The following is a 16,634-nucleotide window of genomic DNA, read 5'->3' as shown; positions in this document are numbered from 1 at the left end:
CTTTCCAGGATCTTTGAAAGAACGAGAAGCAATGAGATTGGCCTGAAGTTAGATAAGTTGGCAACATCAGCTCCAGCCTTTTTCAGTAAAGGAACAATCATAGCATGCTTCCACTCCTGTGGGACATGTGACTCAGATAGTGAGGAATTGAGAAGTTGCTTTAGCACGCGGCGTGGACCAAGATAGAGTTGTTTTAAAATTTTGGCCGGTACCGGGTCGCATGGGGAGCCAGATTTGATGCTATTCAGGCAGGAAAAAAAGGAAGCATCGTCGAAAGGTGACCAATTTGTAAGTTTAGCTGTCAGAGAAGGCAGACAATCTGGGGTCAATGCTGGCTCTGGCAGCAACGCATCATCAGATTTAGGGGGACTCAGTGAGTCGTAGATACGTTCCACTTTTGCTATAAAAAATTCTGCAATTGAATTGCATTGAGCCTCGTCTAGGGCAGAGGGGGGCAGTACCAAGTCCGCTCTTTAGTTTTTTCACAACAGAGAAAAGAGTACGAGGACAATTTTGGGCGTTCGTGACCGTATTAGCAACATAGGCGTCTCTGGCCATTTTGCATTGGTTATGGTAGTCTCTGAGGACTTCCTTATAGGCCACTTTACGGGAAACTGAGTAAGAACGTCTCCATTTCCTTACAGTTGAATCTCGTACGCTTTAAATCGTCAGAAAACCAGGGTGCGGGAGGTCGATGAAGTGAGGAGTTCTTAAGTGTCAAGGGGAGGAATTCATCAACAGCAGTGCTCAACCATTTGGATACTGCTATATTCAACAAGGATAAAGACGTATCAATGTTCGGTAGGGTATCCGTCAAATGCATATTGAAATCAGTTATGTCGAGCTTGCTCCACCGACGTATGCACTCATCCTTACTGCTATTATCACTACTCATGATTTTAGTCCGGGGTAAGACAAAATATAAGGCATAGTGGTCCGACCATTCCAGGGGACAGGCGGAGGGTGAACATTCAAATGAGAGGTTAGAGAACAGGGTCCAATAAATGTGCTGCAGAATGTGTTGGCCCTGAGTTACAATATGTTAAGAGCTTCCAGCTCGGATAAGAACAGTTTACTGACACTGCATTGAGCGTCATCAAAATGAAGGTTCAAGTCGCCAAGGATGGTAAATTTGGCAGCCTTCAAAGATAGAGGAGCAATGGTGTCTGCGAAGGACGTCGTCCAGGCATTGGAATTCCCGGGAGGGCGATAAATCCGAAGACCTGACCGAGTAAACTGGGGGCTAATAGCTAACTTGAAATGTCCAGCTTCACATCCGAGCAGAGGGAAGGCATCAAAAGTACATGTATAATTAGATTTAAAAATTATCGCAATACCACCTCCTTTACCAGTATCTCTGTCCTTCCTAACCATTACATAGTCTTCGGGAATAGCCATGGCAATATCTGGCCCGAGGTCTCGTGTAGCCAGGTTTCCGTAAGGAACGCGGCATCGGGTCTTTCATCAACTAAAGTCATGGATATTATTCTTATGTTTAGGAAGTGACCTACAATTTATACTCCAGAACTGGAGTTTGGGGCAGGTAGGAGGAGATTTAAAACCCCTTGTTCTGCCCATAGGTTTACCCCGTTTATGAGATAGTTTCATTTGGTTACACATAGACATCCGGCCCATGGAGAAACCACAATGAGTGCAGTTGAAATTATGGATCAGCAGAGTACAGGTTGTGCAGTGTGCAGATGGAAGGTATCTAAGCCGTTTTAACTCCTCCCCAGTATAAGTGATGGCAATACCGTGGTGAGCAGAGGCAACTAAGACAGGATCAGAGTCGGTAGCCCCTAGGCCCGTCCTGGCTTGGACGGGCGTAGACGGGCTTACCTCTGGCGGCCATTGGCACGCACGCTGTGCGCCTGCATTCAGAAGTGCTTAAATAGAATGTGGTAAGTGCCCCAGTAATTCTAGCACGCTACCCAAGATGGCGTCTTGGGAGCGTCTCAAGGCCCTGGTCCCTCACCCAAGATGGCGGTCGGGGGCAGACACAGAGCGAGTCTCACCGAAGTGGTGAGTGGTGTTATAAGTTTTAAAGTGCAGGAGTGCGGTTAGAGAAAATCACAAAAGTTTTGAGCAGCAAAGTCAAGAAATAAAAAGGAATGTGCAGATTTCGCGATTTAAAATTTAAAAATGTGCAAGATGTAAGAACGAGCAGCGTTTCAGCAAGTTCAAACATATACATACAGTCAGACCATTTTCACATGGTCACACTCCAACAAGTCCTTCTGCTCCTGTCAGAAAACAACTTCCTTGCTACTTTAGATCTCAAGGACGCATACTTCCACATTCCCATTCACAATTCTCACAGGAAGTATATTAGATTTGTGATAAACGGGCAAAACTATCAATTCAAAGTACTCCCATTCGGAGTCACAACAGCGCCAAGAGTATTCACCAAGTGCTTAGCAGTAGTGGCAGCGCATTTACGAAGACAGCACATCCATGTCTTCCTGTACCTCGACAACTGGCTCATAACAGCCATCTCATACAACCGATGCGCGGAACACACTCATGCCACGATACAGCTGCTCCACAAATTGGGGTTCACAATAAACCACGCCAAGTCCCATCTACTACCATCCAAGTTACAAAAGTACCACGGTGCTACAATAAATACCTCAACAGCGCTATCTTATCCTACTCCAGCAAGGATAGCCAGCATGCAAACTCTTCTCACAAAGTTTCAGCTACAACACTCCCTTCATGCACCAGTGTTCATGCAACTCATAGGGATGATGGCCTCCTGCATTTTTATAGTGCCCAATGCAAGACTTCAAATGCGTCGGTTACAAGAATGCTTATCACGTCAATTGAACCAGGCTCAAGGTCAATTAACAGACCTTGTGTTGGTAGACGGTTGGACTCATCGCTCTTTGCAGTGGTGGAACACCAAAAATCTTTCCAAGGGACGACCGTTCCTAGAGCCAGTTCCTCACATAATCTTGACTGCAGACGCATCGCTCTCCGGCTGGGGAGCCCACCTACTGCAACACACCATGCAAGGCAGGTAGACACCGCAACAATCATCTGGAGTTACTAGCAATATTCCTAGCACTAAAAGCTTTCCAACAGCAAGTATCAACCAAAGCTGTGTTAGTCCGCACAGACAACATGACAGCCATGTATTACATACTGAAGCAGGGAGGCACACAATCCCTGCCGCTCTCTCAACTAGCACAGGACATATGACGGTGGGCTATACCTCAAAACATATTCCTTTTAGTCCAGCATATTCCAGGAGTACAAAATGCCATAGCGGATCTGTTAAGTCGTCAAACACAACAGACCCACAAGTGATAACTTTATATACAAGTTTTTCAGCTATTCTTTCAGATGTGGGGACAACCTCACATAGACCTATTTGCCACCCACAAACGCCAAATGCCCAAGCTTCGCCGCCAGATATCCACACCCACTACCCAAAGGCAATGCGATATGGATGAACTGTTCAAACATATTTGCGTACGCTTTTCCACCTCTACCACTCATGCCACTAGTAGTATGCAAGGCAGTTCGGGCTGGAGTGTTCCCATGAGGCACAGGGTCAGACTGATTTGCATATGGCCATGTCTGAACTGGGGTGGCGGAGTGAGCTAAAGAACGGTGATGGATTAAACCCAGATCAGTTGACTGGGGGTGAGTGTTTGTATTGTCAACGCTCCGTCTATCATCCCCTTTGTTTTTTTGTTTTTGTTTTGATTGATAAACAGAGGAATTGAGGTTACCGTGAAAAAACTGTTCAAAGCCCTGTGTAAGAGCGTGGTTCATGCTCTGGGAAACACTTCCCACTCTCAAAATCTGCCAAGACACTGACCACCTGATATGTGTCATTACATATAATCCTAAATCCAATAAGTCAAAAACATTATTCAAAGGTACTGGAAACTTTTGATCCCTCTTAGAATACCAAAATCTGTTTTCTTGAAAAAAAAGCTAATAACCTTTCTCATCACATAGTGAAGGCAGCACGTCCAAGTGAACAAAAGAGAGTTGCGTAAAATGCTAGAGATGCCGCCAGTCATCGGTCACTATAGGGGCCAGAATTGCACTTCATGCGCTTTCTCCTCTGATACCAAAATCATTACATTGAATGGCAAAACAATCAAGTGAGATTTTCCGATTGTAACACCAAAAATGTAGTCCTCTACATAAAATGTCCATGTGACTTACATACATTGGACAGACCGCCCAGGTGAGAACCTTGCAGATGAGCTACCAGAGCAATGTCCTGGGCCTACTGCTGTTTTCTTCTCTACTTTGCTGCTGTTGAAGTACAGAAGAAATAAGCCCTCACTGCTTTTTGTGGTATCAATGGCTATATTCCATGCCTGTTGCTGTCACATCTGTTTTCCTGAGCTCAGTGCTGTTGCCTGCCGCATTCACTGTCAAATGTATGCCCCATTTGTCCACCTTTTACCACTAATTTTTATAACAAGCTTAGGCTGTGAAACGAGAGGTTGTGCTTCTACTTGCTAATAAAGATCTTCAAATGTTAGCCTTTACCGATCTGAGTGTTTATAATTTATATATATAAATATATATGTTATAAATAATACTTTTTTTTCACCCTTGCAGGTCATTAAGAATAATCTCAACCCTTGCTGGAAGAAGTTCAGTGTTCCATTGCATACTTTCTGTAGTGCAGACTTCAATAAACCCATCAAGGTAAGTGCGAAAGTTAATCTTCACAGTTTACTTTGTAAATCAATGTTTAATTTAATGTCCGTGACAAGTGAAAGGATTTTCGGAATATTTCGGCCACCATCTTTGATTGTGTGCCCTACCATCTTATGATGCTAGACTTATTTTCTCTTAACCTTTATTTTGTGGGATAACCACAACCTGAGTCCCGAGATGAGCAGACTACACTTTTTAGGCAGTCAGTGGTTTGTTCCAAGCGACTAGAGGATATTCTTTTTTCATGAAGTGTTCACAGAGACTGCTTCAGTTTCATAGTTATGAGTTCTTCTTTTCACTTCAGTAGAAAATAAGCCCAAGCCATAACATTAATGAAAAGTGAAAGTTTTTTTAAAATCCTCAAAGTACCCAAATATGTGACTGCCCTTGGTGCTGCCACAGGTATCAGCCTCCAGACATATGAAACACTAGAAAATTGGAGGGGGACCTGAAAAAAGACAACATTGGATTGGACTCCTTTGTGTCCCCTATCCCCACACACATAATGTGTATTTTGAGAGCTTTCTTGTGACTTCAGAGCCACATGTTAAAGGATATCGTGCATTGTAAAAATGGTCATCCACAGACCTTTATATAACGCTCACCAGACTGGGAAAACAAATGTTCGGTAAAGTTGAATATCATTCAAATCCCCCAAAGAAAGACACTTCCCACTAATGCTACTGTGGGCTGTGTTTGATCTCTGCGTTTGAGTTGTTATTAATGTGCCATACAAATTAGTTTTGCAGCATGCATCTTTTATAGGTTCACAAACTCTCCATAATACACTCATGCAGTGGTTGGTTTTGGAATACAATTTTGTGTTTGCCAGTAAAATATATTACTGTGGTGTTTATCAAAGATATGTTTGGAAACACTCATCTTGACGTGGATCCAAATTCTACAAATACCTGCCTAGTAGTTGCTATATTCAGCTGTTTTTCTTGTAGTCTAGTTTACAGTTTTGAACTTATCATTGTTTAATACCTAGACAGTAAAAACATGGATGAGAAACACTGCACTTTTCACGCCACAGGATAGCGCTCCGGGCAGTATTTGTAGACCGTGAGAATGTTGGTAAGAAAGAGAAACAAATCACAAAGCCCCAAAATACATTTCTCATGATTAGGGGTGAGATTTGATAAACTGTCATTGGACATTTTTTCCATTCCCAGAAATCTGATGTTCACATCTCATGCATACGCACCATCATGCCCTTGACCGAATGAAGACGATCTTGAAAAGCAGTCTGAACCAAGGCTGTACAATCCAGTGCCCTATGCATGCAACCTGGACTCGCAAACACATTTAGTCTTCAGTTGGTTTGATAGATGACGGGCAGTGAGTCGCAACTCTTTTTTTCTAGACTGCTTCAGTGGAAGCGCTTGGACCTTGATTTTTAGGTCTCGACTACAGCAATGCTTGTTTGTCGATGCTAGTAAGGCTTTCAAAAGTCTACCCAAAACTGTGTATCGGATACAGTTCATGTGAGCCAGGCACGTGCACATTGCCAGCCACATCCCACACCATTTGTATGAGCCTCGGCATCAGACTTCAAAGGAAGCCGCTCCCCCGCCACCCAATGCTGTTCCCCAGCCCCCCCCACACCACGCAATGCCGAGAGCTTGTTTTGTTTTGCTGAGCAGCGCTGCCTCACTAAAGTGTCTAAGCCGCTCCCCCGCCACGCAATGCAGAGAGCTTTTTTATTTTAAATCTCCCACGTCCCTGTCCTAAAACGTTGGCATGTATGGATAAGGAGCGCAACAGTCACTCTTCACTTAAGTAACCACATTTTACTTTGTTCTTTTATCCTGGTTTCGGTTTCTTTTGACAAGTACATTGCGCTTGTACTCCGTATCGCCTACGGCAAAACAGATTACTGAATCCTGCGTGCTTCACGATAGACAGGCTCTTTATTGGTGTCGTGCCTGATGCGTTTTGCCCATAAGTCGCACCCGTACTGTCTTGTTTTACGGCAGTGTGGCTGCCTGTGCATGAAACTGAATGCCCGGCGCTTCTACTTCGCTTAACTGGGTAAAGAAAGATTCTGAGCCTCAACCCCTCTTTTTCGGAGCGAACCATGGATGTGGGCGAGCTGCTGAACTACCAGGTTAATTGGGAGGGCGAGAGACGCTTCTGCGGGACCGGCTGAATGACTCTACTGGAGTAGTACATTTTATTTTGTTTCAGATTTATATAGAGCTTACTTGGCCGAAGGATTTGAGCCATAATAAGTGAACCATGGTGCAGGGGTGGCTCTAGGCTCATGGCAGCCCTGGGCAGGGAGCGTAGGTAGGGGGCCCCGGAAGAGGGAATCCGGGCGGGGCAGATTGCGGAGGCCAGTGAAGAGGGGGGGGGGGGGGTCAGTGTGTTTGGAAGTGGAATAGAGCCGGAGGCCGCAAAATCCCTGCCAGGGGCTGCCACGCAAATATGTATCCATCCTCAGAGGATTATTATATTAATGCTATATATTGGCGCGGTGGCCCCTGGGGTTTGGTGGCCCTGTGCAGGTGCACAGCTTGCACATGCCTACGGCCGCCCCTGCATGGTGTGTGTGTCTGAGCGAAGGCATGGGCTCTTTCTGAGGCACAATAATATGTTCAAGGCATGTGGGCTGCTAAATTCATATCTTGTGCATAGATCTCCGCCTAGTGTTGGGTCCGGATGATTGCACCTTGTTGTCCTGGAAGAGTCTTTGAAGTATCACGAGATAGTTGGCTCCTCCCCTGGACTACAGTGCGCATGGGCATCCTCTCCATCCTCAGATTGTTTTTTCCGCCATTGGGTTCGGATGTGTTCCGTGACTCTCGTTCGGAACCTATAGGAAAAACTTGTTTTCTTCAGGCCAAAAGGCCTCTTTAAGCGTCGGTATTGTACTTCGTTCGGTTCTGAGTTACCTTATCCGGTTTCCCGGATACTTGAGCACGTGTGCTCCCAGCTTTTTAGGCCTGATCGAAGATTGACATCGACGATGGATTTCCAGGCCCCGTTTAAACGTTGCCCGGTCTGTAACGCGAAGTACCCTCTCTCAGACGTGCACCCTGTGTGCAACAGATGTCTGTCTCCAGACCACGATGAGGAGAGTTGCTTGGCCTGTTCGAAATTCAGGTCGGAAGAGGCGCTCGCTCTTCGACGTGAGGCGAGACTACCGGCGCAGAGAGCGTCGGATGTGGAGGATACCTTCGAGACTGGGGACGACGAGGGCGTCCAAGAGGAGGAACCGGAGCACTTCTCCGACCCGGCCTCCTGTCAAGAATCTTACTACGGAGAAGAGGTAGACGATGAGAACATCGAAGACGATGAAGCAGTCGAGGTAAGAGACAACGGTATGGCCATTGGAGCCGCAGAGGGCGGCTCCAGCGATGAGCAAGACCCACCCGAAACTTCGGGGTTCGAAAGTGACACTGTCTTGTCAAAGGCTCAGGTCGAAGCATCGCTGGAAGGCCTTAGCCAAGATCTTTAAACTTATTCTACAGCCCCGCAACTTGGCCCGGCTAAGAATATTTCAGAGCCTTCGGTGGGTGCGCATTCGAAAACGAAACTGACTAAAGACAAATCGAAACTGAAACTGGTCAAACAAGTATTCGTTTCGCACAGCCTCGTTCCATCGGATCCTAAGAAGGCTCGGAGTGTCATTGCCCCTTCGGGGTCTCAAAAGGGTGCCAACCCGAAGATCGGTGCATCCAAGAAAGTGCCAAAGGCCCAAAGAGACGGAGCGACGTCATCTAAGGCTGCCCTCGGGGGCGTGGACACTGAAGACGGACTTGTCACAGCCGCCCCTCAGTCCGAATGCATACAAGTTGATGCTGGTGAAGGTTCTCGAAGACAAGCACAAAATGGCCGCGTTGGAACGTGACGCATCAAGCCGCGGCCATTTTGGGAATCCCAGCGCAACACCTGGCTCGAGGTTGGCGATGGCCGTGAAAAAAGTCAAACAGCCATCGGGGCCTCCACCTATAGTTTTTGGACTGCCTCCGACTGCAAGACCTAAAACGTCTAAGCCGGCACAGGGCACCGACACTGGTAACATCATGTCCAAACTTCAGGGAACGACCGCCACTCCTGAAGGCGTCTGTTCCACTCCACCTTCTTCTGAAAGCTCAAAGAAGTTGTACATTGACTCTGCAACCGGAAGACTCACCCTTTTCAAACGGAAGATCTTGCCGGAAAAGCCAATGGAATCATGTCAAATTCCACTTAAAAGGAATAGAGACTCTCCTTCCTCGCCAGTTCTTTTCGAGTCCGTTGGGCCCTATGGACAAGCCTTTACACATTCCCCCACACGCACTGAGGATGGTGGGGGGGATTGCCAGAATGATGAGCAATTCAACTATCCCGATGAATCTAATCAGGATGACTCGCAAGATGTGCTCGACGATCAAGGCGCGGCGGACTCCCAGTCTTACCAAGTAAAGACAGCCCCCGAAAAGGATACCGCCGTTGCTCAGTCAGGGGGATTTCCTGGCAACTCTGGATCTGAAGGATGCTTATTTCCACATACCTATACATCAGGCACACAGGAAATACCTCAGGTTCACTATACAGAACAAGCATTACCAGTTCAAGGTACTACCCTTTGGAGTGACCACTGCTTCCAGAGTGTTCACCAAGTGCTTGGCGACAGTGGCGGCGCACCATCGGAGACAACACATTCATGTCTATCCTTACCCGGACGACTGGCTTGTGCAAGCGAAGTCGGCCCAGCAGTGCGTCAGCCACGTGTCCCGCACGATTCATCTTCTGCACAGTTTGGGATTTTCTCTGAACTATCCCAAGTCGCATCTTCAACCCACTCGAGTACAGCAATACTTGGGAGCGACGTTGGACACTGTGACGGCTACAGCCCAGCCAAACTCACTGCGAACCGACAGCATGCAACTGCTGATTCGCAAATTCAGGCAACACTCGCTTCAGGCGCGAGTGTTTTTGCAGTTGATAGGCATGATGGCCTCCTGCATCTTCATAGTCCAGCACACGAGACTGCATATGCGTCCGCTCCAAGAGTGTTTAGCACGACAGTGGAATCAGGCTCAAGGACAGTTAAAAGACCTAGTGTTGGTGACCGTTTGTGCGTACAACTCACTGCATTGGTGGAATCCACGCAACCTTTGCAAGGGACGACCGTTCCAAGAGCCTGTACCACAAATAGTGCTCACGCCGGACGCATCCCTCCTGGGGTGGGGGGTGCATCTCCTTCATTATACAGTGCAGGGGCTATGGTCGGATCAACAGAAGAAGATGCACATCAATCTGCTGGAATTGATGACAATCTTCATGGCACTGAAGGCTTTCAAGATACATCTGTGCAACAAGGTCGTGCCATGTATTCCATTCAGAAGCAGGGAGGTACCCACTCTCCCCAGTTGTCACACTTGGCTCAGAGCATGTGGAAGTGGGCCATTCAGAGGAACATTTTCCTCATGGCGGAGCACCTCCCGGGCCAGGACAACCAGATGGCGGATCTGCTCAGCAGGCACAGCCATCAGGTGCACGAGTGGGAGATTCATCCCTCGGTGCAGAGAATGAATAGCATGGTAGAGAGAGAGGGAGCCCTACCTCACAACTAGTTTCGGTGTAGGTGCCTGTCAACCATAGGAGTAAGTAATGCACCCACAAAGATGCCGGGACTTTCAGGAGGTGCAAGCACACAGTACCACTCAGCTTATCATTGGCACTATAGGTAATAAAAGCCTAACAACACAAACAAATACATTCATAACCTTTATTCTAATGGCCAATGCTGAAAGCACTCAAGTGGCTGCTGAGCAGTGAGGAAAGGAAGTGCTGGTGCTGTCTTTGATGGGGTTCACAATAACTGATTACTGTTGAAATCTGCTTGCTTAGACTCTTGGGGATTGTAGTCTGTTAAAGATGCTCCAAATCAGAATCAGTGTGTTGTCTGAGATATGACTGGTGGAGCTCTTCATTTTCCAAAGAATAAGATTGGGTGGTGATTGTCAATTCGTTTGAACCAATCCTTGATTTGCTATTGTATCTACAGTACGCCTTGAATGCCTACAGGGTCTCGAATCTGGATTTCCTGGGAATTTTCCATTGTGATCGCACTCCAATTATTGGACTATCTACTCTTGTGGCTGTCTGCTCAGTCTTTTTGGTGTCCTGAGGAAGACCCGTCCTAAACGCATTACAATCTGCGCATTCTCCAGGGGTCGAAACATCGACATTATTACTATACTTGTCCACATGGTGTCCTTGACCCTACTATGAAATCATTATTGGGTCTGGTATTCATGTGGAAAAATTAAGGACTGGACAAAAATATCGAATTAAACCTCTCCTTTGATTGTAATGTATATAGTGCACCACTGATTTCACTTGTCACTTTGTAACTTATTTTTCACTATATTCACGATTGTACCATTGTATTTGTGACAGCCATATCAATTTATTTGGTAAATAACTAAAGAAGTAAACAAATATTATTTTTGGGCAAAAACAAATTCAGTTTTTTCTATTCTAAATATTCTATTGCCTTGTTTGAAATGTCTTTACATTTGTGGCTGTATATATTGTGATATCTCTCTCTCTATATATATATATATATATCATAGATCTAAGCAATTGTATCTACCTGACAGAACCTACTTGTTATTTATATCGTGAATACCCAGGTTCTGAGGGACACATGGTCACCCCATTGACTCTAATGGATACAGATTGAGCACATCTGGAACAATCCTGTTTTGTCCATCATTTGGTACCAGGGTGTACAGTTCAGTGGGCCGATGCCTCAGCTGCTCAAGTTCCAGCATCCCAAAAAAGTAACCCATAAAACTCTATAAACCCAAAAAACCACCACCCAGCAACAAGGACACCCACTTCAGTGAAGTCACTGGTGCAGTTCTAAAACGCATGTATTGTCCAGCTGGTTTCTATATTATTCAAAAGGACTGATGATGTATGTAGTGGACCAGCACCCACATTGGAGGCCCGGACAGTACCTACATTTTTTACTCCTATGTCTTTTACGTTAATGGTTACAGCCACAATGTGTCCGTAGTATGGCCTTCCACTGAATCCAGTTTCTTGCCACTGGAAACTGGACTTTAAATCTTAACTATGACTTTAAATGGCATAGAAGTCATGACAGAAGATTGATTCTTGCTTTTTGTGGATTTGGATGACCTCCTTTACCAACAGAACTAATCTCCACACTGTAGAGAGCGGCTTAACCGCTGGTCCTTCTAGGACAGATAACGGGGAATGTAAGCATATTCCAGACAAGGGATGAGCTGAGGGTGGTCAAGTCTAATTTTCCAATAAGACATGCAACATTACAGCTCCATGACCCAGATGCAGCTTTTGGAACTTGCTTCTTGTGGGCTGCAGCAGGCTTGTAGCTTTTGTGCAGACTTGCTCCCTGAAGGCCTTCTTCACATAGATTCTCCACCCAACGCGACCTTCTCTTCCAGGTATCAGGTTGGCTCCGCCTGAGAGGGGTAGCACAGTTATTCATGCAGCCCGATGAACTCTCGATCTCTCTTTGTGTCACATCAGCAAGGTTTTATTCAGGATTCCCAGACTTCTACCCAGTTTGGTGGTATAACACCCAAAGTGCTTGTTCAAGTAGGACAATATGTATCCTCCTTTGAACATTAAGGAGGCCAGGGCATACGAGAGTTCTCTTCCAGGGGATCCTCATCAATAGTCATAAGCATTAGAATATTCCCGCCCATGCGCGGGACCCCGGAAACAATATATTATATGTGCCCCACATATACATATACATATATATATAAATATATATATATAAAAATAAGCAATTGCAGCCAAATAAAACAGTAGAGCTGGAATATGCTGTGAAGAATTTCCACCATACATGTGTATTAGCATTAGAAACATGATAAACAACACCAATGCTTGTTTAGAAACTGTTTTAATGCTTAGAAAACAGCAGAAATTCTTATAAGACACTGTAAGCATATACAGCTCCCAGGCTGCATTGCAAATACCCAGTCTAAAAAGACTGAAAAGCTAACCCTGTGGCTGCATGTACCAAAACTGACGCTGTGCCTTTAAGGCACCTCTGCCCCTAGCTTCCCATCATGCCTCAGGGGTTACAGTTAGGTCAGTTGTTCTTTCCGGCTCCTTCAGGAAGGACCCTGGATACACAGCTCCACAGTTTTTCTGCCTTTTTCAGTCAGAAAAGCTTCTAAAGAACATTTTTTTGATTTACTTTGACTTTTTACATCAGGGTCAAGTAAATAACTGCTTAGCAGTCGAATTTTTGTGAGGTTTTTCCTGTCAGGATGCCTTCATTATTCGATGATTGCCCTTCTTGTGGCCACAAGAAGGCAAAAACGGACTCTCATGAGGTCTGTATTTTATGCTTGCCAGAAGATCATGATCCAAAGGACTGTTCTCATTGTCAAAACCTGTCTGACAGAACTTTAAAAGACAGGGAGAGGAACAGGCTCTATGGTTTGGCCCAAAGATCCATGAGGGGAAGATCTACAGAGAGGAAGAGTTCAAAGAGACCCAGAACTCCCTCCAAAGGCAAGTCAGAGCGTCCATCGACCTCAGCGCCGGGCTCGGCGCTGAAAAAACAACATCTGATGGAAAAATCGAAAGATAAAGCTCCGTCGACGTTGGGACCGGCGTCGACGAGGAAATCGTCGTCGAAAAGAAAATCACCGACGACGAAGAAAGCTCCGCCGTCGTCAACTAGGCGGCGATCGGCGTCGAGAGAAGCCACGAGATCTCCGTCGACGAGAAGATCGACGTCAAGACGTAAGTCAACTCCGCCGCCGTCAACCAGGCGACGGTCGGCGTCGAGAGACAGAATACACTCGCCGTCGTCCCAACGTCGACAGGCTTCGAAGAGTGTGACACCTCCGCCGAAGTCTCCACGGAGGCGCTCGGCGTCGAGGAGCAAGAGCCCCCTCGGACGATCGTCGTCGAGGAAGGGATCATCGTCGAAGACGTGTCGGCGCTCGACGTCGAGGATGTCCGATCCTCCGCCGTCGCCACATGCCAGGTCGACATCAAGGGCTTCGTCGACGACAGGACGTCGAAGGCCATCTCCGTCGCCGACAGACCAACGTCGGTCGACGTCGAGACCTCCGTCGACGGCAGGGCAACGCCGTTCGACGTCGAGACCTCCGTCGACGGCAGGGCAACGCCGCTCGCCGTCGAGACCTCCGTCGACGGCAGGGCAACGCTGTTCGACGTCGAGACCTCCGTCGAAGGCGGGACGACGCTGTTCGACGTCGAGGGAGAAGACACCGTCAGCGGCTCGACATCACAGGTCGACGTCGAGAGAACACGGGTCGTCATCGAGGCGTTCGACGTCGAAAATTATCACTCCGTCGACGCCGCAGAGGCGTCCAACGTCAAGGGAAAGACTTCTAAGACGTCCGCCAACACCGGTGAGACGAAAATCCCCTTCAGTGCCTTCGACTATTTTGGTGACCCAATCGGCTTCTCACCATTCCTCCTCAAGGGCCTCTAGCTCATCGAGGTCCACTTCCAGGAGTAGAAGTCCGTTGCCCCAGCGAAAGATAACACTCTCGCCAAGATGGTATGCTCCTTTGCACACGTGGAAGGATTCTGGAGCGACGGAGAGGCTGCACAGATATGTAAGCCCACTCCACAGGTCACCTCTTCAGAGACTGGTAGAAGAGGCAGACAGACAGAGTCCTATCAGGCACCAATCACGCTCTCGGGAGAGGAGAGCGGAAAGGTCGCATACCCCCAGGGTCTCCCGATCACCGCGGAGAGAGCATCCCAGATCTCAAACGCCGAGAAGGGAGAAACGAACTGAGAGGTCGAGATCTCCACGAAGGGAGCGTCGGAGAGAATCACGTTCTCCTCGAAGGGAAGACCGACCGAGAAGATCGCCAGTGAGGAAGGTAAAATCTCACCACAGGAGAAGGAGAACACCATCAACCTCCTCCTCATCTTCTTCAAGATCTTCTAAAGGGGATTACTCCCCAACGCTGGCAGACAGCCCTCACTCCAGAGCTTCCCCGCTTGACGACGTCAACACATACCTAGACGTTCTTCAAAGGGGCGCTCAAAAACTTCAAATAGAAATGGCTGTTCCAGAAGTTTCCACTACTGTAATTTTTGAGACCCTTCGGCACAAATCATATTCACGGCCTTTGCTCCCATTGGTTCCAGGGATAATGGACCCAATCAAGGAGGTCTTCCTCACGCCAGCGGCAATCAGGGCGGTTCCGGCACGTATCCAGAAAAAGTATAGGCCGGCCGACTCGGATCCAATCTTTGTTAAAGGGGAGCCTGCGGCGGACTCTGTTATCGTAGCCTCAGCTAGGAAGAATCACGCAGTCGCACCCTCTTCTTCAGTTCCTCCTGACAAGGACAGCAAGACCCAAGATTCTTGGGGACGCAGAGTGTGCAGCACAGCAGCTTCATCACTGAAAGTCTCTAGTGCCTCAGCACTTCTCGGCAGATATGATAGAGCACTGTGGGACTCCATGGAACGATTCAAAGAGAAATTGCCCAAGGAGGACCAGAAGGACTTTGAGGAAACAGTGACGGAGGGCTGTTTGGTGGCAAACCAAATGATCAGTTCGTCCGCAGATAACGCACTCCTAGCAGGACATGCCTACTCGCATGGGGTTTGCGCGAGAAGATCTTCTTGGTTGCGGTTGACGGGTCTCAAACCAGATGCCCAGCAACGCATCCTCAATCTGCCCTTCTCAGGATCTTCACTCTTTGGGGAGCATGCCGATCAGGAAATGACCCGCATGAAAACCGAATTGGACACGGTGAAGGCGGTTGGTCTGGAAAAGAAGAAAGAGCCGTTCAAGCGACGCTTCAAGACCAACAAGAACCGGGGAGGCCAACAGAGGGTTCAAACCCCTCAATGGTCTCAGAACAAGCCACAAGGGAAGACACAATACAGAGGAGGAAAATCAGGCAGAGGCAGAGGCGGACATCATCAGTCCTCTGCCACGCCCAGAGGAGGCAAGGCCTGAGCAGTGGCTTCCTCTGGCGCCGTTACCCACTCCAGTGGGAGGAAGTGCTTCGCAACACCTGGAAGAGTGGGTCAGCATCACAAAAGATCAGTGGGTGCTGAATATACTGCGCAATGGATATGCGCTACGTTTCCGGAAGAGACCACAACCGATTCCTCCAAAAAAGACTCGCTCGTACCATCTAAACCTCCTCAAAAGGGAGGTGAGCGTCCTCTTGCAGAAAAACGCAATCGAAGAGGTACCCCCATCCCAAAGGGGGAGAGGAGTGTACTCAAGGTATTTTCTAGTCCCCAAAAGAGACCAAGAGGACAAGTTCAGACCGATTCTAGATCTTCGGACCCTCAACAAAGTGGTGGTCAAAGAGAAGTTTCGCATGCTGGCACTTCATCAGATACGTCCTCATCTACAAAGTGGAGATTGGATGTGTTCGGTGGATTTACAGGACGCGTACTTCCACATTCCTATCACACCAGGTCATCGGAAGTACTTGAGGTTTCTGGTAGGAAACAAGCATTACCAGTACAAAGTACTTCCGTTCGGTCTGAAATCCGCACCAAGGGTGTTCACCAAGTGCATGGCAGTGGTAGCGGCATGTCTACACAAAAAAGGTCTTTTTGTGTACCCATATCTGGACGACTGGCTCCTGAAGAGCCAGTCCCCTCATCAAGCCACCAAAGACTGTCGTCTGTGTCTTCAACAACTACACAGGCTTGGGCTCCACGTGAACACAGAAAAGTCAGTCCTGCATCCCACGCAAACCATCCACTATCTGGGAGCAGTCCTAGACACAAATTTAGGAAGAGCGTTTCCTTCGCAGGAGAGACTATCTTCCATGGGGCAGAAATGCAGAAAGTTACTTCAGTCTCCTCGTCCAAAGGTGCGAGAAGTAGCGTCTCTACTGGGCTCCATGGCGTCCTGCATCTTCCTAATTCCAAACGCCAGGTTGAGGATGCGTCCTCTTCAAGAGTCTGTGGAAGACCA

At 47.5% G+C, this 16,634-nt stretch overlaps 1 protein-coding gene across 16 annotated transcripts in view; it reads left to right on the top strand.

Moving 5' to 3' along the window:
* The window catches only part of CPNE1 (copine 1), a 662,572-nt gene that overhangs the window by 421,770 nt on the left and 224,168 nt on the right, over positions 1-16,634 (top strand). For all 16 annotated transcript variants that reach the window (XM_086932333.1, XM_086932339.1, XM_086932337.1 and 13 more), the window contains one exon: positions 4,588-4,677. In XM_086932333.1, coding sequence (XP_086788459.1) covers positions 4,588-4,677 — 90 coding nt within the window. The remainder of the gene's footprint in view (positions 1-4,587; positions 4,678-16,634) is intronic.

Source organism: Lissotriton vulgaris, chromosome 7 (genome assembly GCF_964263255.1).
Source record: "Lissotriton vulgaris chromosome 7, aLisVul1.2, whole genome shotgun sequence".
In the NCBI taxonomy this organism is placed as follows: Eukaryota; Metazoa; Chordata; class Amphibia; order Caudata; family Salamandridae; genus Lissotriton; species Lissotriton vulgaris.
The sequence above is the reverse complement of the archived record's forward strand: the minus strand, read 5'-3'. Positions and strand labels throughout refer to the sequence as shown.